This window comes from Gobius niger (assembly GCF_951799975.1).
Source record: "Gobius niger genome assembly, chromosome: 2".
Classification (NCBI taxonomy): domain Eukaryota; kingdom Metazoa; phylum Chordata; class Actinopteri; order Gobiiformes; family Gobiidae; genus Gobius; species Gobius niger.
This window is the reverse complement of record NC_136853.1, coordinates 46,297,688-46,315,304: the sequence shown is the minus strand read 5'-3', so window position 1 is coordinate 46,315,304 and position 17,617 is coordinate 46,297,688. Positions and strand designations below refer to the sequence as shown.

At 36.9% G+C, this 17,617-nt stretch overlaps 2 protein-coding genes across 2 annotated transcripts in view; both read right to left on the bottom strand.

Moving 5' to 3' along the window:
- Positions 1–4,332, bottom strand: part of napepld (N-acyl phosphatidylethanolamine phospholipase D) — a 28,344-nt gene extending 24,012 nt beyond the window's left edge. The window contains exon 1 of the mRNA XM_079552506.1: positions 4,211–4,332. Within this exon, the coding sequence (XP_079408632.1) occupies positions 4,211–4,245 (35 nt within the window). The 5' untranslated portion in view covers positions 4,246–4,332. The remainder of the gene's footprint in view (positions 1–4,210) is intronic.
- Positions 4,333–5,702: 1,370 nt separating this feature from the next.
- Positions 5,703–17,097, bottom strand: yeats4 (YEATS domain containing 4; the record flags this gene model as incomplete). Its single annotated transcript, XM_079552535.1, has 7 exons — positions 16,881–17,097; positions 16,665–16,784; positions 13,236–13,302; positions 12,948–13,042; positions 11,689–11,778; positions 11,442–11,529; positions 5,703–5,872 (listed from the first exon to the last, which is right to left on the bottom strand). Exons 1-7 carry the CDS (start codon positions 16,929–16,931, stop codon positions 5,703–5,705), a joined length of 681 nt encoding a protein of 226 aa, XP_079408661.1. The 5' UTR covers positions 16,932–17,097.
- Positions 17,098–17,617: the final 520 nt, after the last annotated feature.

Below are 17,617 nucleotides of genomic sequence, written 5' to 3'. Positions count from 1 at the left end.
AAAAATGACAAAAAATGGATTTAAAAAAGTGACAAAAATGTGACAAAAAATGACAAAAAATTGATTAAAAAAATGACAAAAATGTGACAAAAATGTGACAAAAAATGGACGAAAAAATAACAAAAATGTGACAAAAAAATGATAAATAATTGACAAAAAAATGACAAAAAATTTATGAAAAAAATTCAAAAATGTGACAAAAAATGACAAAAAATGGATTTAAAAAATGACAAAAATGTGACAAAAAATGACAAAAAATTGATTAAAAAAATGACAAAAATGTGACAAAAAATGACAAAAAATTGATTAAAAAAATGACAAAAAAATGACAAAAAATTGATGAAAAAAATTCAAAAATGTGACAAAAAATGACAAAAAATTGATGAAAAAAATGACAAAAATGTGACAAAAAATTGATTAAAAAAATGACAAAAATGTGACAAAAAATGACAAAAAATTGATTAAAAAAATGACAAAAATGTGACAAAAAATGACAAAAAATTGATTAAAAAAATGACAAAAAATTGATGAAAAAAATTCAAAAATGTGACAAAAAATGACAAAAAATTGATTAAAAAAATGACAAAAATGTGACAAAAAATGACAAAAAATTGATGAAAAAAATTTAAAAATGTGACAAAAAATGACAAAAAAATGATTAAAAAAATGACAAAAATGTGACAAAAAATGACAAAAAATTGATTAAAAAAATGTGACAAAAAATGTATTCAAAATTGATGGTCTCTCCATGTCTTTGTATCTTTATTTAGTAGAAACTATATTTATAATTCAGCATTTGTTAAAGTAGTTTTTGAATAATTAGAGAAAGTTTAGATTTGTTTTCCCCCTTAACTGTTTTCAAACATGACCATATATGGGCGATTCCAGAGATGCCGTCTGTATCTATAAATACACAAATAACGGAGACTGCTAACTTGACGCTACATGTTAGCATCGGGCTAATGCTAACGGTTAGCTAGCGCTCGCTACAACTGCCGTTTTTTCACTTCTACTGAACAATCTGCTGTGAGAAAATATCCATATGGGCCTATATATTCCCCTACCACTAAAAACATGTACAACAGATCCCCCCTGAAAAAGAGATTCTTTATCTCAGTGGGACCATCCTGGTTAAATAAAGGCCCGCCCCTTTTCTCTATCTGTTAACATGGGGCTGGAGGCTATTGCACATGTTTTTTCGACAAAAAATTGATGAAAAAAATTCAAAAATGTGACAAAAAATGACAAAAAATTGATTAAAAAAATGACAAAAATGTGACAAAAAATGACAAAAAATTGATTAAAAAAATGACAAAAATGTGACAAAAAATGACAAAAAATTGATGAAAAAAATTTAAAAATGTGACAAAAAATGACAAAAAATTGATTAAAAAAATGACAAAAATGTGACAAAAAATGACAAAAAAATGATTAAAAAAATGTGACAAAAAATGTATTCAAAATTGATGAAAAAATGACAAAAATGTGATAAAAAAGTGACAAAAATGAGTTGAATAACCAACAAAAAATGTTGGAAAAAAATGTGATGACGTGAGGAAAAAGATCCTCTCGGTTCAGGCGGGAGTTAAGAGGTTAACCATTTCCCTAACCCTAACCTTCATTTGTGTCACGATATCTCACGTTTTCACAGCAGACTGTCCCTCCGGAGCAGACCATCTAGCACTAACCAAGTTGGAAGCGACCGCACAAAGACCAGGCAGGTGCACATCAACTCGTCTAAGCTCAGGTAAGAACATATCTCAGTGTGTAAAAAAAGGCGGCCTGTTCCTTTAAGAGCTTAATAATTAACACACATTCGAACTTTTCAGTCTTTGGGACATTATTTTCACTGTTATCCTCAAATAACTCGAAGCCTTTGTCCCTCTTAAGTCTTCACAGCATTTCTACGGCTGATTCTGCAGCTCACATGATGAAAGTGCACAAGACTTAAGGCAGAACAGGTTAAGCAATGACTTGAGGCCAGGAAGTGCAATCACATCCTCAACATAACCCGGGCAATATAGGCCGACAAATAATAACACAGTCACATAAGAGGAGACATGAGCCATACGAACAGATACACATGCTCTTGTTGGTTTCCTTTGATTTTTTCTTTAACCACATGCCCTAAAGGTAATGACATCCATGTAGAAATCGCAAATGAAATCCCTGTCTCGGCTCACAGGAGGGAAGCGAACACGTCCTTACGCATTGTTGCGGCTCGTGCGTAAAGCGCGGATCCAACATACCTGACAAGAGGAACCGATCAGCTCTAACGATCTCCACAGCCCGGCGACATGTCTGCTTCAGTTCACTGCGCGTTCATTCCCGATATAAACATACGTGAGCGGAGATTTACGCAGGGCTGCAGGAGGGAAACCGATGGGCATTTCTTACGTTCCGCTCACGCCGACGTAAGAAAAGAAAAAAAAAAGATCCGGTTTAAGCGAGAAGGCTGCGGGGAAAAGAGCCTTTAAATGAGTCTGTGAGAGAAGGAGAACGAGGAGATCCAAGTGTGCTGTGTTTGCGAGGGGGATTAATTCTGCTCTTGTGACGTACGTGTGATAACCCGGAGTCACGTGACCGGCGGCGGCGTAAAAGAAAGCGACGTTTTTTTTTTAAACAGTGAATAAAAGTTAGAATTTATACATATGAAACTTTATGATTTTGATTATCTTTATTGATTTAATGTTGGTGACAATTATCGTAAAGTTTTTTGGGTTTTTTTAAGAGTGAATGAAAGTCTTTTTATTTTTTATTGATTTAATGTTGGTGACAATTATCGTATTTTTTTTTATTTTTAAATAGTGAATGAAAGACTTTATTGATTTAATGTTGGTGACAATTATCGTAAACTTTTTATTTATTTATTTTTTAAATATTGAATGAAAGTCTTTTTATTTTTTATTGATTTAATGTTGGGGACAATTATCGTAAACTTTTTTTTTTTTTTTTTTTTAAATAGTGAATGAAAGTTTTTTTATTGATTTAATGTTGGTGACAATTATCGTAAACTTTTTTTAAATTTTTTTTATAGTGAATGAAAGTCTTTTTATTGATTTAATGTTGGTGACAATTATCGTAAACTTTTTTTTTTTTTTTTTTTTAATATTGAATGAAAGTCTTTTTATTTTTTATTGATTTAGTGTTGGGGACAATTATCGTAAACTTTTTTTATTTTTTTTAATAATGAATGAAAGTCTTTTTATTGATTTAATGTTGGTGACAATTATCGTATTTTTTTATTATTATTTTCTAATAGTGAACGAAAGTCTTTTTATTGATTTAGTGTTGGTGACAATTATTGTAAACTTTTTTTTTTTTTTTTTTTTTCATAGTGAACGAAAGTCTTTTTATTGACTTAATGTTGGTGACAATTATCGTAAACTTTTTTTATTTTATTTTTTTAATAATGAATGAAAGTCTTTTTATTGATTTAATGTCGGTGACAATTATCGTATATATATATTTTTTTTAAATAGTGAATGAAAGTCTTTATTGATTTAATGTTGGTGACAATTATCGTATATATATATTTTTTTTAAATAGTGAATGAAAGTCTTTATTGATTTAATGTTGGTGACAATTATCGTAAACTTTTTTTTTTTTTTTTTAATAGTGAACGAAAGTCTTTTTATTGATTTAGTGTTGGTGACAATTATCGTAAACTTTTTTTTTTTTTTTTCTTAATATTGAATGAAAGTCTTTTTATTTTTATTGATTTAATGTCGGTGACAATTATCGTAAACTTTTTTTGTTTTTTTTAAATAGTGAATGTCTTTTTATTGATTTAATGTCGGTGACAATTATCGTAAACTTATTTTTTTATATTGAATGAAAGTCTTTTTATTTTTTATTGATTTAATGTTGGGGACAATTATCGTAAACTTTTTTTTTTTTTTTTTAATATTGAATGAAAGTCTTATTTTTTATTGATTTAATGTTAGTGACATTATCGTAAACTTTTTTTTTTTTAAATAGTGAATGAAAGTTAGAATTTCTACATATGAAACGTTAAGATTTTCATTCTTTTTATTGATTTAATGTTGGGGACAATTATCAGAAACTTTTTTTTTTTTAAGTTTACTCTTCGACATGCAAAAAGTGGCGCAAAAATCCAGTCATCCACAACTATAACACTGCGCTTTAAAATAAAACCCTCTAAAACTCTCAGTCACGTGTCTAAGCAACTTATTAAAACACTTCTTACCGATTGTGTTGCCATTTCACGTCTCGCCCCTTCATGTGTTTCGCGTTTAACCCGCAAAGCGTCACGTTCAGTTTCGCGGCGTGTTTTTCAGACGCAAAACACGCCCTCAAAAGCCGCGAAGGGTTACGTAACATCAGCAGCATGTTTGATTTCTATTCGGAGCATTATTTGTCTTTATTGCAAGTGAAGTTGGGAGCTGGTTGTCGGCGCACACTTGTCCCACAACTGCGCTTCCTGTGAGAGGCTTTCACTGACGCTGGGAAATTCAAAAACGAGCACAAAGTCAGTAGAAAAGCTGAGGAGCGTTTATGACAGTCAGTCAGTCAGTCCCTTTTTAGGATCAACACAAATAAAACACAGTCTGTTAAAGAAATGTAGACAAACTAACCTTATAGCAAAAATAAAATAACATGTCAAGAGGTGACTTTGGGAAGTTCACACAGTCCTGGTTATGTTTTTAAAGGGGGGGTATTCTGCAGAATGGACTTTTTCAAGCTTTCCATCATGTTATTCTGTCACTCCCTCATTAAAAACATGGCTGAAGTGTTGCCTTGGCACATTCACGTATTTGTGAGTAATCTGTAAAAACTCTGATGGCGGCCATTTTCGGGATAGGTTTTTGTCACATTTTTGTTGAATTTTTGTCACATTTTTGTTGAATTTTTGTCACATTTTTGTTGAATTTTTGTCACTTTTTTGTTGAATTTTTGTCACTTTTTTGTTGAATTTTTGTCACTTTTTTGTTGAATTTTTGTCACTTTTTTGTTGAATTTTTGTCACTTTTTGTTGAATTTTTGTCACTTTTTTGTTGAATTTTGGTCACATTTTTGTTGAATTTTTGTCACTTTTTGTTGAATTTTGTCACATTTTTGTTGAATTTTTGTCACATTTTTGCTGAATGTTTGTCATTTTTTTGTTGAATTTTTGTCACTTTTTGTTGAATTTTTGTCACATTTTTGTTGAATTTTTGTCACTTTTTGTTGAATTTTTGTCACATTTTTGTTGAATTTTTGTCACATTTTTGTTGAATTTTTGTCACATTTTTGTTGAATTTTTGTCACATTTTTGTTGAATTTTTGGCTGATGGCGGCCATTTTAGGGATAGGTTTGCCTGAGTCCTCCTAGGAACGCCCCCACCTCCTGGAGACGCCTCCGAGCTTTGGTCACCAGCCGAGTAACCGACCACTGCTCCTCAGCAGAACCCCCTCCCCACTGATGCCACAGACAGCGTGTGGAGGGGGCGTGTCTAAAGGCTCAGAGGTTCTTAAAGAGACAGAGGCCTATTTCAAGACATTCACTACAGCCATTTTGAGAGAGACATTTTATACAAGGCAGTTATTCTAATTTACTGCATTTACAGACCAGCAGAAGGTTTGTCATCATTGTAGTGGGATATAGACTGGTGCTATGGGACTGAAAAAAGCAGAACACCCCCTCTTTAAAATCTACTGACACTTATTCTAAACAACATTCCTCCATGTTTTTTCTTTCTTCAGTGCTCCTTGGGGTCGCCGTCTTCCTCTAGTTTCCGGATTTCTGACTTCAGGTGGTTGATGTTTTCTCTGCTGGCCTTGAGTTTGTCTTTCAGCTCCGTGATCTCCTGGCTCGTTCGCTTCTTTGCCGCCTCGATCTTTTCTTTCGTCTTCTGCTCTAGTTCGCCAACTACAAAAATAACAAAAAATATATATATAAAATACTAACAACAATAATGGTTTACACTTGTATTGCGCTTTACTGAGGTTACCAAGTTCCTCAAAGCGCTACACTGTCGTCATTATTCATTCACGCCATACTCGGTTGTGGTAAGCTACTACATATCTAGGCGGCTGCATATCTGAAAAAAAAAATGCTACAAAAGGTTTGTCAATGGTTTTCTGTAGTATCGGGTGTGCTTATTAACATACTAAAAGTCTACCAAAATCTGACCACTGGAAAGGTCAAATATTCAAGATGGCGTCCAAGAGGGTGGCGAGATCCTCCTTTATTATTCATCCTAGACAAGTCATTTTGGTTCTAACCCCATGTTTTGGGTGTCTAGGAATCCAATGGGCTTGTTCAAATTGTAGTCACATGATCACATAATTGTATAATAGAAATCGTGGACAAAGACACTAAAGTCTGCGAGGTGAGCGACATGGTGGACCTGGAAGGGTTTTAGCCTCTCTGTTATCTTAGCATTTCATCAATTAGCATTTGCCGTGACAAACTCGCTAATGTTAATATATATATAGAGTGTTTGTCCACCATTTCTTTTATACAATTATGTGATCATGTGACTACAACTTGAACAAGCCCATTGGATTCCTAAACACCCAAAACATGGGGTTAGAACCAAAATGACTTGTCTAGGATGAATAATAAAGGAGGATCTCGCCACCCTCTTGGACGCCATCTTGAATATTAGACCTTTCCAGTGGTCAGATTTTGGTAGACTTTTAGTATGTTAATGAGCTCACCTGATCCTACAGAAAACCGTTGAAAAACCTTTTGTAGCAATTTTTTGGGGGTCAAACCATATTTTCAGGCGGCTAATCTGTCAAGTTTTGGATTTGAAAATACGGGAATGTTTCCAGCGCCCGCTACGAGCCGTCTCATCACCAGTGTTAGAGGAAAACATTAAATCGCTATTTATCAAACTGGGTCAAGCTGTAAAGTCGTACTATCTCTGTCATAGCCTTGACTGTGGAGCTCAGACTCTCAGCCACTGAATGTTTGCTTGCATATCAGTATGACGCTCTGAGAGGTTATTTATCCCTTTTCAATCAATCAATCAAAACAACTTTATTCATCCCAATGGGCAGTTCTGTTTACTGCTCTCTGGTCATAAAAAAAACAGTAAATGGAGACACATACGACCATATACAGACGTCATGAACTGTAAGTGCATCAGGACACAAGGGGACCAGGAAAAATGAGGGGGAAAAACAACAAGATAAACACCGCCTTCCTAGATGTTGTCATTTAAGTTTCTGACTGCAGTCGGAATGAAGGACTTTGAACAGCGGTTTCTTTTCTGTTGGGGGACGACACATCGCCCCCCGGAGGCATCAGAGTAAAGTGCGACCGCAAGACATGGTTTTGTTGACCCAAAATCGATGGAGTCTTTTGGACGACTCTTTTCTTACAGAGCGAGGCGAGGTCTTCAAAACACACACCAGGAATCTGACACTTTGACAATGTGGTTCAGACGGTTCTGATTTTTCACAGACCGGCGTCAAACCAGCAAATAAAAGAAAAGGTTAAGGTTAGGTCCTGCACCGATGGTAAATAAACATCTCCTGTATAAGACATCCAGACTGCTGCCTATTCTTCATTGATCCTCTCAGACACCATTGTTAATCCTCTAACAACCAGCCTAATCAAGACCCAAGACGGGTCAAAATACAGTCGTTTCCAGCCCAAACAGAGTTCAGTTCGGGGGGGGCAGCTGTGATTTTTACGGGACATTTAGGGAATAAAACTTTGCTCGATCCCGTCAGACCTCGGAAGCTAAGCAGGGAAGAGCCCGGCGGTGCTTGGATGGGAGACTGTCGGGAACACCAGGAAGCCGAGCGAATGTAGTAGTGGACTCATTCAAATATCTAGGAACTATTTTGGACAGTTCTTTCACATTAAACAAACATGTTGACTGTGTTTACAAGAAAGCTCAGCAAAGGCTTTTCCTGTGTGTTTAATTGAGAGCGTGCCGATATTCAACATAGTCTCTTGGTTTGGTCAGTTAACTGTCAAAAACAAAGCTAAACTTGGCAGAGTTGTTAAACAGGGCAGTAAAATAACAGGCCAAGAACAAACTAGTTTATCTCAGCATTATAGTAAAGCAGTGCGTCGTGTCTGTATTAAGATCACAGATGACGATCCGCTGTCCCGTCACTTTGAGCTCTTTCCATCAGGGCAGAGACACAAACTTCCTTGTGCCAAGAAAAATGAGTACAGGAATTATTTTGTTCCCTTTGCATCAAGGAGCTGAACAAGTTGTAAGTATTAATGTCGTTCAGTCAGTCTGTTCCCTTTTCCTTTCCTTAATGAAGTGAACCTGCTGCTGCTGTGTCTGCAGTGAACTGACTTTATAATGAACTGATTTTATTATGTACATCGTAGGGCTGTGCAATTAATCGAAATTCGATTACGATTTCGATTACAACAGTAAACGATTACAAAATTAGCATAATCGCAAAAAATCGATTATAATTTATTTTTTCAATGTTTTTTTTTTTTTCACATTTTTTTTCTAATTTTTTATTTTGGGTTTTTTGTCACTTTTTTGATGGATTTTTGTCATTTTTTTGATGGATTTTTGTCACTTTTTTGATGGATTTTTGTCTTTTTTTTGATGGATTTTTGTCTTTTTTTTGATGGATTTTTGTCACTTTTTTGATGGATTTTTGTCTTTTTTTTGCTGGATTTTTGTCACTTTTTTGCTGGATTTTTGTCACTTTTTTGCTGGATTTTTGTCACTTTTTTGATGGATTTTTGTCACTTTTTTGATGGATTTTTGTCAATTTTTTAATGGATTTTTGTCATTTTTTTTGATGGATTTTTGTCACTTTTTAATGGATTTTTGTCATTTTTTTGATGGATTTTTGTCTTTTTTTGATGGATTTTTGTCACTTTAATGGATTTTTGTCATTTTTTTTTATGGATTTTTGTCTTTTTTTGATGGATTTTTGTCATTTTTTGGATGGATTTTTGTCATTTTTTTTATGGATTTTTTTAAAGGCAACAAATAATCGTTTGAATAATCGTGATTTCAATTATGACAAAAATAATCGTGATTATTATTTTTTCAATAATCGAGCAGCCCTAGTACATCGCAGGGCAAATGTATTAGAATGTATGAGCGAGCCAAAGGCAAATTTCTGCCATCATTGTGCGCATGGTAGACAATAAAGTTTTTTCTATTCTATTCTAGTCTGTGTGTGGTTGGTGGTGGTCGGAGGCAGTGTTAATGTTGACAGCATGTTTTAATATAGTTTTAGTCATAGTCTTTTGAGGAAAATGTGATCAAATTTTAGTCGAGATTTAGTCAAAAAAATATCTTCAGTTTTAGTCTAGTTTTAGTCGACTAAATTTAAGACTAATTGAGTGGACTTTGCATTGATAATATTCATGATAATCATATTTAATGTTGTTCCTCTGCTTCATGGAGCTGCTCCACATGAACAAAGCTCAGAGCTGATCCTTTAACAGAGAATTCACATGATCTGAGGCTCTTTCAGACGCTCAATACAAGTTTGGGTGATTTTAGTCTCTCCTTTTCATTTTTATTTAGTCTGATTTTAGTCGACTCAAATATCTGGACATTTTAGTCACAGTTTTAGTCTCATGAGAAACTTTTAATTTAGTTTTAGTCCAAATTTTAGTCGTCAAAAATATCACACTGCAAAAAGTGAATATCAAGCATTGGCTTAAATGACTTGAATTGAGGAAATGTTTCTTGTTTTGAGCGTTTTTTGCTAATTTAGTCATTTTTCCTGATCGGACCAAGTTTACTTTGCTTGTTTGAGGACATTTCAGACATTTCAGACCAGGGTAAATCTCGTTTGAAATAAGAAAGTAAAATTGCCAAAGACCTTACCCCATTGGCAAAGAAAATGACCTGAAATAAGGACGAAATGTATCGAAACGAGTCAGAAACATCTCAGAACAAGTGAAATAATCCAGGACAAATGCCCAACAACTTCTTAACTAGTCAAAACAACTAACATTTGGATTATTGAGCTCAAACTGAGATGTTTATACTGATCTAGTTAATTACTTTTTGCAGTGCACTGACTAAAATTAAGACCAAATATTTTAGTCGATGAAATTAACACCGGTCGGAGGGGCCGATGGCACAGACTGGTTGCCTCGTGTGCGTCAGTCTAGCCCAGGGCAACTGTGGCTACAATAGTATCTTACCACCGGCGGGAAAGAGGCAAAATACAATAGTTTCCAGGCCAAAACAGGACACTTGGCAGCTATGAGTAGTGGAAACTGGAGAACCCGGAGGAAACCTACGCAGACACGGGGAGAACATGCAAACTCCACACAGAAAGGCCTCCTCCAGCCGGGGATCGAACCCTGGACCTTCTCGCTGTGACGCACGAGCGCTAACAGCTCCACCACCAGTGTGTTAAATGTCACATAAAGTCACACCACATGGACACAGGTCAGCGGCGGACTGGCCATATGTCCCTTCTGGAAGAGCACAGAAGGGCCACTGGCTCTAGGGCTGCCTTAACCTCTTAACTCCCGCCTGAACCGAGAGCATTTTCTCCAGTTCAGCTTTACCCAAATCCTGTAGGCCAGTGTAACGCCTCACTTGAAAGCTAAAACCTACAAAACTAAATTGATCTTTTTCCTCACGTCATCAGATTTTTTTTCATCACTTTTTTTGTTGGGCAGTCGACTAATTTTTGTCAAATTTTCATGACTTTTTTCTCACTTTTTTGTCAAATTTTTATCAATTTTTGTCATTTTTTTGTACATTTTTCGTATATTTTTTCTCACTTTTTTCGCATTTTCATCCTTGTTTTCGTCTCAGTTTTGTCGCTATTTTCACACCTTTTTTCCAGAAGCTTTTGGACTGGGGGGTAAAGCTGGAGAAAATGTGCTAAGGGGTTAACTGAGCTTTACCCAAATCTAAAAGCTAAAAAGAAAAGCATCAAAATAGCGACAAAAAAAAGAGGATGAAAAGAAAACAAAAATGTGCCGGAAAAGCAACACGAAAAATGACAAAAAATGTGATGACAAAAACACGACAACAAAGCAACGAAAAGGCCACAAAAACGTGACAAAAACACAACAAAAAGTCACAAAAAGTAATGAAGAAACAACAAAACTATGACAAAAAATGCGGCGACTTGACAAAAAGTTAGAATCACTCTTGTAGGTCTCAGCTTTCAAATGAGGCGTTGCAGTGTTGCTCTCCAGTTTGAGAAGCTTTTGATTTGGGTAAAGCCGAGCTGGAGAAAATGCTCTCCGTTAAGGCGGGCGGTAAGTGCACATTTACATTCATTTGGGCCAGGCTGGTCAGAGTCCAGGGCTGTTTTTCAGTCCCAGTCCAGCCCCTGAGGACAAGACAACAGCGTGTCCCAGCGAGAGGAAGAATTGAACTACCGATGTGTGGATTAGTGGGCGAACCCTCCAACACTCACAGCCCCTGAACCCTGAAACCAGTGTGTGCCTGTGGGTAATTAGCACCAGAAAACAAAACAGTTGACGCAGATTGTATTGAAGAGGCCAAACCTACACTCCGTCTCGTGTTTGTAAGCTCCCAGGGTGAGCTGCCTCGATGTGGTCAACAGCTGCTGCATCATGGCGGTCGGGTCCTGGAAAATCTGCAGAAAACAGACGTTAGCTCAAAGTCTGCACAATATTAGACAAAAAAACTATTCTTTGACTGTCTTAATCACACATAGACATACTCTAACCTATCATAGCAGGTTGTATTAATCAATAACTGAATTTACTTCAGTAAGACACGAAATCTGCTTTACCATTTCATCGTAGAACTCGGACACCACGGTCTTTTTGGGCATCGCGCTGGAGTCGGACTGGAACAGCTTCAGGAGATGGTACAGTGTGACCTGAGGTAGGAATCACAACTAAAGGTTAATATTGCATTTGTACATCTTAGTGTAGAGCAGGGGTAGGCAACGTCAGGCCCGGGGGTCAAAATCGGCCCTCCATCATCAAACTCTGGCCCTCGAGATGATTTTGAGAAATATTATGAATCAAATCAGAGATGAAATGCCTGTTAAAGTACTCTAGAAATGTTAAAAATACTGTCAATTCCTTAAAATGTCTTAGCAGAGCTTTTAGGCTATAATCCTAAAATAATACTAAGAAATGACTTAAATCTAAAGATTGAGTGGATTTGGTCTGTCCTTAAAAGCAGACGAAACGTAAACACAGTCACGTAAACACAGCGCAGACGGCGTTAGCATTTAGCCTCTCCCTCTCTCCTCTATAGCTCCAAAACAGGTCAAGATAGAAGCTACCAAGCTCTTCCACGTTTCCCCTATTTAAATATGGTTACGTGAAGTGTTCCACTACAAAGTATAATTACACAAAATCAAACAATGTGGATTTTCTAAGCGGATAAAAGGGGGGACTATATTGTAAGGCGTAATAATACCAGGAGTAGTTCGAAATCTTCACTTAATCTTCACAGTAATCTTCACTTTACTGTGCGGACGCCAAACTACTCCTGCTATTATTAAAAATTGATAAAAAATCAACGAAAAAACGGACAAAAAAAGACAAAAAATTGATTTAAAAAAATGACAAAAAAATGACAAAATTTGACAAAATTTGACAAAATACTCCTACTCCTGGTATTATTACGCCTTACAATATAGTTCCCCCTTTTATCCGCTTAGAAAATCCACATTGTTTAATTGTGTGTAATTATACTTTGTAGTGGAACACTTCACGTAACCATATTTAAATAGGGGAAACGTGGAAGAGCTTGGTAGCTTCTATCTTGACCTGTTTTGGAGCTATAGAGGAGAGAGGGAGAGGCTAAATGCTAACGCCGTCTGCGCTGTGTTTACGTGACTGAAGATCAGACAGGTCCTAAAGAACTCGTCAAAGCTCAGGTAAGAACATATCTCAGTGTGGAAAAACACTGGCCTGTTCCTTTAATTCAGATTATTGTGTATAATTGGTCCGTTTGGCCCTTAGTCTTTTGACGATGAAGAAAACCGTCCCTCCACCGAGCAAACCTGCCCCCCCCGGTGTAGACGGCACTTACAGCCCGCTCATTGGGGTCAATGAAGAAGATCTTGATGATGATTTCAAACTCTCCCCAGCCCGTCTCGGTGATCTCGTAGGGAGGATTAGTGACCACTGAAAGTTCAAGAATCATTAAAACATCATCAGCATCAGTCAGTTCATTAAGTTGAGCTGTTCCTCCTGTTTACATAGTCATCAGATTAATCATCTCATTGTTTTGTGTTGCTATACTTTACTTCCTGTGGATCTAGTTGTCGTGTATTTCTTTTGTAATTGTTGATCGTGCTGCCTGTTTTGTATCACTCACCTCTCAGTGGGTTTCCATAGCTCTCGTGGAGCTTAAACTGGATCTTTTTGACATAGGCAGACATGTCCTGAAATAGATAAAGGCGGGTCAATAATGCAAAACTGCAATGACGTCAGATGGTGTCTGGTAAACCAGGACTTTAGCATATGTGGTTATCGACACCTTTTCTTCAATACCTCTGCTAAATCATTCGTCATATAGAACCATAAAAACAGAGGAAAAACTTATATCATTCATTCCTTTTCCTTCCATTTAATTTCTTTTGCATTTGTATCATTTGTTTGAGGTGAAACAACCGAGGGTAGAAAAAACACTTTCCAATTTGTTCCATTTTTGACAATTTTCCCCCCAAGTTTTCCCCAATTTTTCCATTTCTTTTCCCAAATTTGTTCCCACTTTCTCCAATTTTCACCCCCATGACTTTCTCCTATGTTTTCAACTCCACTTTCTGATGACCAACAGCATCAAAACTTGAGTATGAAGATGAAATATTTCTTTCGCTACCTGCTTTTACCCAGCCCTAGTTCTCACTTACATCTAACAAACCTTTTAACACCCATAGAAGGTGTTTCGCTTCTTACAGACACAAAATCTTACTGCAGTTCCCATAAGTAAGTCATTATCTAGTCTCTTTAAAAGGGGGGGTATTTTGCAAAATGGGCTTCTTCAAGCTTTCCATCATGTTATTCTGTCACTCCCTCATTAAAAACATGGCTGAAGTGTTGCCTTGGCACATTCACGTATTTCTGAGTAATCTGTAAAAACTCTGATGGCGGCCATTTTAGGGATAGGTTTGCCTGAGTCCTCCTAGGAACGCCCCCACCTCCTGGAGACGCCTCCGAGCTTTGGTCACCAGCCGAGTAACCAACCACTGCTCCTCAGCAGAACCCCCTCCCCACTGATGCCACAGACAGCGTGTGGAGGGGGCGTGTCTAAAGGCTCAGAGGTTCTTAAAGAGACAGAGGCCTATTTCAAGACATTCACGGCAGCCATTTTGAGAGAGACATTTAATACAAGGCAGTTATTCTAATTTACTGCATTTACAGACCAACAGAAGGTTTGTCATCATTGTAGTGAGATATAGACTGGTGCTATGGGACTGACAAAAGCAGAACACCCCCTCTTTAACATTTGATTCCAGGAGGCATTATATCACTTAATCAGGCGTATTTTCTCCAGTTTGGCTTTTCCCAAAATCTAAAAGCTTCTTGACTGGAGAGCAACAGTGTAACAACTCATTTGAAAGCTAAGACTTGCAAAAGTGATTGGAACCGTTTTGTCATGTTGTCGCCGCGTTTTTGTCACATTTTTAAGCGTTTCTGTTGTATTTTCGTCTCTGTTTTATCGCTTTTTTTGTCACTTTTTCAGAGCCGTGGGAAGATATTTTAGTTAGGGGGAGCTGAGACAAAATTTACGGTAACACTTTACATTACGGGCCAGTAAGTCCTTGGTACTTAGAGGTAATTCTAGATACTTATTGTGGTACTTAAAGGATACTATAGTGACAATTACCAGGTATGTACTTCTAGAAACAGTGGTAACTCTTAGTAATGAAGGTTGTACTTCTTGTTTTCTCTAATGCTGATTTATGTTGTTTTATAGTCACAAAATCCTAGAAATTACTTCTGTTTGTAGAAGTACCTCATTGCTGCTGTAGTATCCTTGAATTACAAATAAGTACCATAGATATATCACTGTAACTAGTAAATAGAACCTTCATTACTAAGAGCATTACCCCTGTATCTCTTAGTAATGAGAGATACAGGGGTAACTTTGTCTCCCTAACCCCTAACCCTAATTACTAGTAATGACCACTTTTAGTACCACAATAAGTACCTAGAATTTCTGTAAGTACCATAATACGTACCACTGTCATTATTAGTAATTACCACTGTAAGTACCACGGATTTACCGGCCCGTAATGTAAAGTGTTACCACATTTACCCCCAAAACGCTTTTTCTGCGCATATTTCCTATTTAATAATATTGCTTGCTGTTCCCAAATTATCCCCCAGGGGGTGCTGCACCCTGGGTTCCCACGGCCTTGCACTTTTTGTGTTTTCGGCACTTTTTTGATGCTTTTTCTTTAAGCTTTTAGATTTGGGTAAAGTCAAGCTGCAGAAAATGTGCTCGTTAAATAATTGCAGTGTCTAAAATCCACAATGTTGATGAACTATTTCACTGTAATCACAGGAGCTCAGGGGCGGACCGGCCATGTGTCCGTTCTGGAAGAGCACAGAGGGGCCACCGGTCCCGCCTCAACCGAGCTTTACCCAAATCTAAAAGCTAAAAAGAAAAGCATCAAAATAGCGAGAAAAAGAGGATGAAAAAACTACAAAAACGTGAGAAAAACAAAACATGATAGAAAAAACAGTTAAAAAAACAACAAAAATATGCCAAAAATGTGGCGACGTGACGAAAAGTTTCCGTCACTTTTGTAGGTCTTAGCTTTCAAATGAGGCGTTACATTGTTGATCTCCAGTCGAGAAGCTTTTAGATTTGGGTAAAGTCCAGTATAAAACAAAACATGAATCTAAAAGGAATTCCGTTCACCAATAACGCAGCACCACCACCACTAAAGAACTTTGTCAGACTTTGTTCTGAGCAAAATACAAGAGCCACTCGATCCACTGCAAACAAAAACTGTGTCAAACCAAAAAGATGGTCGGCCTTTGCAGGATGTGCCTTCTCGTTTCACTCCATTAAACAGTGGAACGAACTTCCAGACAGTTTGAAACTGTCTGTGGATTTTAATAGTTTTACTCGAAATTTGAAAATGTACATTTTAGATCATCAGTCGTGTCAGCATTAATGAATGTAAACTATAGAGATTGTTTAGTTTTGTTGTTGTTGTGTGTACACTTTTAGGAAAAGCAAAGAACGTGTTTTATACAGTGATTTTATTGATTGGATTTATAGATTGTAATTGTAATGCTTTATGTTCACACATGCCCAGGGACTGCGGATGGAAAACATCTGCTGAGCTAAATCTGGTACAAACCATCTCCTCTTGTAAAGACTAATGGTTCTGTACATTGTCCCTGTTTCAATAAATAAATAATGAATGAATGAATGGAGTCTGGTGCACCACAAGGTTCAGTTTTGGGACCATTATTATTTATTATTTATATTCATGACTTTGCTTCTGTTTCTACGACCGCCTTTCCCGCTCTTTTTGCTGATGATGCCGATCAAAACAATCATAATAAAAAGCCGAACTGGGGAAAATGCACTCGTTAGTGTTAAGGCGGGGGGTCAGAGGTTAAAATATGTATTTGTGGAAGTGTCACAATTACGCTAATTTGGGCCAGAGTTCTGGTCAGAGTCCAGGGCTGTTTTTCAGTCCCAGTCCGGCCCTGCTGGAGCTCATATAGTAACGTTCAAATATTAAAAACCTAATGTTATTGGTGAAGCAGGGGGTGTAGTTACCTCGTTTCTGTAAGGCTTCACGTAAACAGACCACTGGTGCGTGTGTCCGTCCTCCTCTCGCTTCTTTCCAAAATACCGGGCCACATTTCCAAACACAATTGGCTTCACTATCGTAACTCCCTGCAAATTAAGCAAAAAAAACAAAACACACAGGATTAAGTACGGCAGAATCACGCGTAATACAAACAATACATGAAAAAAGCGTCTTTGTATTACCTTAACCCTCCCGCCTGAATCTGGGCCAAATTCACTCATCTTTTTAAACATATTACAGAGAAATGTCGTAACTCGTCGGCCTTGGGTGGTTTTTTACTTCTCTGTAAGTTTTCCTTGTCAATATTCCTTCCATTTAGAGAAAAAACCCTCGGTAGACTCCATACACAGGTCTCATTTCAAACTACCGGCCAAAACAAGAGCCGGATGTGCAGCCGGATTTATCGTCCGACTGCCGGAAGCGTTCGACAAAGGTTCCGGGCAAGACCACACTTAAGTTACGTTATTATATGTAATTTAATGTAACTTAATTGATTCTTATACCTAAATAACCTAACCCAGTGCATTTTCTCGAGTTCAGCTTTACCCAAATCTGTAAGGTCATAGCGTACAGGTGCTCGTCATATAATTAGAAAATCATGAAAAAGTGCATTTACTTCTGTTTTCAACTTAAAGGAACAGGTCACCGCTTTTACACACTGAAATCTTGTTTGTTTGTTTCCTTGTTTGTGTAGTTCATTTGAGCAATTAACATTTCTCTTTCTCCAGAGTTTCACAATCATACACTGAAATCTGTTCTTACATGAGCTTAGACGAGTTGATGCGCACCTGTCTGTTTTTTGTGCGTGCCCTCAGTCATGCAAAAAGACCAAAGATGTTGTTAGCATTTAGACTCTCCCAGCATACTCCTATGGAATATGAGAATGGGGAATGTGATGTCATATCGCTAAGCATTATGG